The 6,000-nt window shown below is 65.9% G+C and overlaps 2 protein-coding genes across 2 annotated transcripts; both read right to left on the bottom strand.

Annotated features, from left to right (window-relative positions):
- Window positions 1-1,556: 1,556 nt before the first annotated feature.
- On the bottom strand, window positions 1,557-2,477 carry EMIHUDRAFT_226348 (gluconate 5-dehydrogenase; the record flags this gene model as incomplete). The annotated part of the gene is made up of 2 exons (XM_005788928.1): window positions 1,557-1,947; window positions 2,023-2,477. 2 exons carry the CDS (start codon window positions 2,475-2,477, stop codon window positions 1,557-1,559), a joined length of 846 nt encoding a protein of 281 aa, XP_005788985.1.
- A 1,528-nt stretch (window positions 2,478-4,005) lies between these two features.
- On the bottom strand, window positions 4,006-5,652 carry EMIHUDRAFT_226346 (hypothetical protein; the record flags this gene model as incomplete). Its single annotated transcript, XM_005788927.1, has 4 exons — window positions 4,006-4,362; window positions 4,456-4,530; window positions 4,717-4,863; window positions 5,128-5,652. The coding sequence occupies 4 exons, from the start codon at window positions 5,650-5,652 to the stop codon at window positions 4,006-4,008; spliced, it is 1,104 nt and encodes a 367-aa protein (XP_005788984.1).
- Window positions 5,653-6,000: the final 348 nt, after the last annotated feature.

Here is a 6,000-nt window from a genome sequence, read left to right as displayed (position 1 = left end):
GTGGGGGGTTTGGGGGGGGTGGGGGGGGGGGGGATCTTGCCAGGGGCGTCTCGTACCTTTGCGAGGCGGCGCAGCTGGGGTAGAGGTGCCTTGCCGTGCCGGGCCCTCGCGACACGGCGCCGGGCGAGGCGCGTTGCCGCGCAGAGATGCCGGTCTCGCGCCTCTCGCGCCTCTCGCGCCTCTCGGCCGCGGGGGTTCGTAGAGTGCGCCAGGCAGCGTAGAGGACGGGGGAGCCGGCGCGAGCAGCACTGCTCAACGTTTCGTCGGCTCCCCGTTTTGTGGAGAGAGAGAGAGAGAGAGGGCTCTCCCCGCGAGAGGGTGAGAAGCAACGCGTCGTGTGTGTCGAGAGACAGAGAGGCGGATCTGCGATCTCATCAGGATGGTCACAGGTCAGAGGCCGTGAGACGTGAGAGGCGGCGCAACTTTTATTCTGCTTAGGATCGCGTGTCGTATATAGCACACACTGTCTGTAATCTGTCTGGGCGGCGCCGCGGGCCCTCTCCCGACTCCCGTTCTCTTTTCGATCTCTCTGGCGTCCCCCACTCGCCACTGGCATGTTGTGCGAGTATATGGGCCAAAAGCGTCGAAAATGTCCCCAAAAGCGTGTCGAGTTTGTGGCAGCTCCGCAGCCTGCGCGCGCTGCCGGGACGCACCGCTTGCTGGATACACGCACTCCCTGGGTCCCAGGGAGTGCGTGTATCCAACAGGAGTGAGTATACTCGACGCCGTACTCGAGATGGAGCTGCAGAAAGTACGCCGCCGAGCGTGACACCGAAGGCGTCCCGGCGGAGGTGATAGAGTGTGAGACCTGAGGCTGCGGAGGTGACGCCTGAGGTACCGGCCCGTGTACGGCGACTCAGCCGGCGACCGCCACGGGCTCAGACGAGACTTGTCGACGCGTTCCGGCTCAGCTTCACCGTGGTCATCGGGCGTCTGTCGACGTCAGGACCACCCATACAGCTCGCGGGTTTGAGGTCGCAAGAGCCAAGATGGTGGCGTTTGGACATCCCAACCATCACACAAGACAGCCTGTAGGTGATGGCGGGACGGCGCAGTGTTTGTGGCACTCGGCAGTAGGCACCCGCGGCACAGCCCCGCGGTCGGCTCTCGCGGGCTGCGGAACCGGCCCCAGAAGGGGACGGTCCGGGCGAGTGTGGCAGCTCCTGCGCTAGTATGGGCACCCTCTATCACAACACTACCGATCCTGGCCATTAGAGCTGCCAGGGATAGCGTCAGGAGCTGGTAGGAGTCAAAACCCCTCATATTTGAGACATCGTGGCCCATATACTCACACAACGAGCCCACTGGCACTGCACCACTCCCACCTCCCAGAGACACACCCAGCAGTTCCACCGTGAAACGCGTAAAGCTGTAAGCTCCGTCCGTCCGTGTACATATATTCTCCCTCTCCGCCCTCGCGCCTCGCGCGCAACGCGTCCAACACACACCAATATGACCGTTCGATTAGCGGTTGTGGGTTGAAAAGTTCAAAAACGTGAAAACGAAGTGAACACCCCTTTGCTGTGATTTCTATAATATTTTTAGAGAACGGCGCCTCAGCGGTGCCCGAGTGCTGTGAAGCCGCCGTCCACGTACAGGGTCTGCCCATTCACGTACGCGCTCGCCGGGCTGCACAGAAACACCGCGGCGCCCGCAAGGTCGGCCGGCGTCGAGTTGCGCGCGGCGATCGTGCGCGCGGCCAGCTGCCGCGCCCTCGGCTCGTCGGCAAAGACCGAGGCGGTGAGCTCCGTCTGGACAAAGCCGGGCGCGATCGCGTTTGACGTGATGCCCTCGTACCCGTGCGCCGGGCTGTACGCCTCGGCCAGGGCGCGGGTCAGGCCGAGCACGCCCGACTTTGCGGCGGCGTACGGCAGCGAGTTTGGGAAGGCGAGAGCACTTTGCAGCGACGCGGTCGTGACGATCCTACACTGGAAGACGGCTTCCAGTCTCGAGGCAGTGTGTCGAGGCAGTGTGTCGAGGCAGTGTCGAGGCAGTTATGAAGTGTCTAGGAAATGCACAGACCCGTCTTCCGCATCTAGGGCGACGGTCCGCCCGTATCCGGCCGCGGCCATCCCCGGGGCGCAGGCTCGGGCCAGAAAGGCGGGCGCCGCGAGCATCAGGTCGAGCGACTGCCTCCAGTGCTCGGCCGTCAGCTCCGCGGCGGGCTGCCGCACGTTCACGCCGGCGTTGTTGAGCAGCAGGACCGGCGGGCCGCCGGCGAGCGCGGCAGCCTGCTCGACGATCGAGTCGGCGGCGTCCAGATCGGCGACGTCGCACGCGAGCGCAAAGCACTTGGCCTCCGCCCCGCTGTCGGCCACGGCGGCGTTGATCCGTGCGGCCGTCGCCTGCAGCGGCTCGAGTCGCCGGCCCGCAATGACGACCCGCGCTCCCGCCTCCGCGAGAGCTTGCGCCAGCGCGGCGCCGATGCCCGTCCCGCCGCCCGAGACCAACGCGACCCGGGACCGGAGGGAGAACATGTTTTATGCTGGGCGCGAACCGTTGCGCGCGATTCTGCCGAGGGGGTTGTAGAAGGGTTGAGGGCTTGAGGGTTGAGGCCCCCCCTCAACCATCTGGTTGACGGTTGAGACCCCCCGTCAACCCTCGCAACAAGAGCGCTGCTGCTGGGGGGGGGGGTCGGCCATGGGCAGGGGGGGTACCGAGCAATGTGCGGCCGCTCCAGGGGGTTGTGCGCCGGGCCCTCCTGCTCGGCTCCAGCCGGTAGACAAGTCTTGTCATCAACAGAGTAGATGGATCTGACCTCGGGGCCGATGTGACCAAGCGCGCTGGTAGCGTGGTCTGACCTCACACCCATGGTCTCACAGTGTGCCGGCAGTCGCCGAGCAGTGTCGCTCACACAAGCCGCAGCACAAGTGACTGAGGGCCAGTGAGGGCGAGCCCATCGCTGTCACAGCTGTGGCAGCCGCACAGTAGGCTGTGTCAACTGTGCAGAGTGTGTGAGCAGCAGAGGAGCTGCTCTCCAGGCTTCTGTCGCAAAGAGCTGCATGCCACCGAAGGCGCTGTCGATAGAGGGCCCACAGCGTCCTAATCTAAAATCTGAGGATTAAGGATTCAGACTTCGCTTTAGTGAGGCCAAAGTGAGTTTATGGATGGGTGAGAACGATGCGCGACACGAGGAGGCACACGCACCGACTCGTCGGCGACTCTGCTGCACGCCGTTTCAGAATTTTTCTCAGCGTGAGCGAGACGTGGAAGAGTGCCACCGTCGGGTAGGACGGGTCGGCCCGGCGCATCGGAGTAGCCGTCGTGGTCGCGGCGAGTAGCGCCGGCCACTCCGGCGCCGCGTCGGCAACATGGGAGCATGTCCACCGCCACTTCGCGGTCGCAGCGCTGTTTGTCGCCCAAAACGCCGCCTATCCCTCTGGCGGGCCAAAGATCGCCTCGCATGTCGATTTTGACTCGACGGGGGCATGGAGGCATCACGTCTCCATGCCCCCGTCAAGTCGGAGCCAGTCTGCGGCGACCACAGCGCTCACCGCAGGGATAGGCGAGCTTTTCAGAGTCAAGCGATTGCGCGAAATCCCACACTGGTGGATTTTGGGGCGCTGTGGGCCCCCTACTGTCGAGGTTCGCCGAGCGCGGCGAAATCGGGGGACGCCGCCACCGACGAGCGCGTTGGAGTTTTCACTCCGGACAAAGACGGCTACACGCACACGAGCTGCGGCCGTGTGGCCGTCATAGCGGGGAGGCGCGGGAACCGTCTGTGGCGAAGTGGGTCGCGTCCCCCGATTTCCGTCAACCCAGCATCCACACCCTTTTTTACAGTCGGTGTCCACCACTGTGATCAGTGTGTCCCTCTAAAAGCTCCGCGCGGTTAGGGGAAACGTTCAAACCACAAACGAAGGACAAGAGCTGAGAGAGGTGAGAAAATGGAACATAATACATCGCATACGTCGTTGAGCATCCACCATCCTTGTGCTGTCTGATGAAGCCTCATTATCTGGCGAGCACACTGCGGACTGGCGTACACACCCACACGCCCAAAGCTCAGCTTGCGGGCGGATCGGCGTCACCCACGACGTCGCTGTGTTGCGCCCGCAAAAGCGTATCGCGGCGCCTGGCTCGCGTGTGAGGCGCCGGCGGCGCTCGAAGCGCCCGCCGATGCCAGCGCTCGAGGTAGGCCGGCGGCGGTGGCGGCGGGGCTGCCGGCGGCAACGCGCACGAGAAGGGGGTGCCGTGGTTGTGCCAATCGCTGATGATGTTGCCGACGGCGCCGAGAGTGCCGTAGGCGACGAGGGCCGCGGAGACGACGACCACGGCTGCACTGCCCGTGTTGCGCGACCGGTTCAGCGGCCACGCAGCCCGCCGATAGAGCAGCGCCGGCAGCAGCAGCGTCAGCGGCGCCTGCGTCGTCCCTCCAATGTCAGTCGGAGATATGGGGAGATATCGGGAGAGAAATGGGGAGATCGCCTGGGTCGTCCCTCCAATGAGCCCAACCAAATCCTGGAAGAACGGGACCGCGTTGGCAACCACCCAAGCCAGCGCCGTCACCGCCGTCGTCAGCAGCAGCCACTCGACGCCGCACGACGGACCCCTGACTCCCTCTCCGCCGCCGCCGCCGCTGCCGCCGCCGCCGCCGCCGCCGTCGCGGGACGCCGCGAGGCTCGAGCAGAGCGCCTGCGAGTTGATGGCGTACGAGACGGCGACGTGCAGCCAGAGCAGGAAACCCGCGAGCCGGCGCGCATTTCCCAGAGGCACCGCGTCCAGCAGCAGGCCGGGCGGCGAGGGGCCACACAGCAGGACCACGGCGAGGTAGATGGCGCCGTACAGCGCGAGAGCGAGCCGCAGCGCCGCGTCCGCCCTCGCCGGCTCGCGCATCTCCGCGCGGATGTTGAGCAGCAGCTTCTGCGACCCCATCGCGAAGATGATGCCCGAGAGTGCCGACCCGACGCGGAGAACGCGCGAGAAGGCGCCGCCGCCGGCCGGCGCGCCGCCGCCCGTCGCCTCGCCGGGCGGCGGTGGCGGAAGCGGCGGCGATGCGCGAGAGGCGGCGACGCAGATGGCGAGCACGCCGACCACGGTGGCGATCGAGAGGAGGGTGGGCAGCTGGCCGAGGTCGCGCATGCGGGGCAGCTGGCTCAGGCCGAGCGCAAGCAGGGTCGCGACGACCGACGCCTGGTAGGCGCAGAGCCCCCCGGCGAGCGCCTGCACGGCGGAGCCCATCACGACGAGGTAGTTGCCGAGCACGAGGAAGAGGTTGAGGTACCACGCGGCGGCCGTCGCCCGAGCGGCGCCCGAGCCGGCGCCGAAGAGCGCGCGCGTCAGCTGCAGGATGTTTGCCGTCGCGCCGCCCTGCTGCGGCCGGGTCCCGTCGTCCACGCGGGTGGCGGCCGCGTTGAGCAGGCCTCCGACGTACGCGTTGACGGGGATCTGCAGCGCGAGGAAGAGCAACCCGAGCGGTCCGAGCAGATCCACCTCCGCGGGGAGGCCGAGGACGCCGGTGCCGACACAGTCAGCGACCAGCAGGAGCGCCGTGCTCACGACGCCCAGACGGCCGTGGCTGTCGTCCGACACCATCGAGGCGCCGGAACAGGTGGATTCGCTCGCCTCCTCGCTCGCTTCCTCGCCGCGTGTCGTCACCTCGATGCCCGATAGTGGGCGCTGCCTCTGGGAAAGTGGGCGCAGCTGGGACATAGCGGGCGCTGTACAGAGATTTGGCCGTAGAGCTGTGGGATGTGGCGCGGCGTCCGGAAGTGCACTCCCTCGGAAGTGCCCCGCACTCCCTCGCACAGGTGCGCCGGAAGAAAAAACACGCGTTCGCCCATGGGGTCTGTTTTCTTTCTTTCTTTCTTTCCTCGCTCGCAATCCTAGAAGTCGAAGGATTGTGAGCGACACTCCTCGCAATCGTAGCATCTCTGTGCGATTGCTCGCACCTTCACTCGCTAAATGGCTAGTTCCATCCATTTCACTCCGACACGTGGCGGCGTGAGCGAACCGAACGCATCGTTGTGCCCACCGAGTCGACGGCAGTGAGTCGTTTTT

The sequence above is a fragment of the Emiliania huxleyi genome, assembly GCF_000372725.1.
Source record: "Emiliania huxleyi CCMP1516 chromosome Unknown EMIHUscaffold_131, whole genome shotgun sequence".
Lineage (NCBI taxonomy): Eukaryota > Haptophyta > Isochrysidales > Noelaerhabdaceae > Emiliania > Emiliania huxleyi.
The sequence above is the reverse complement of the archived record's forward strand: the minus strand, read 5'-3'. Positions and strand labels throughout refer to the sequence as shown.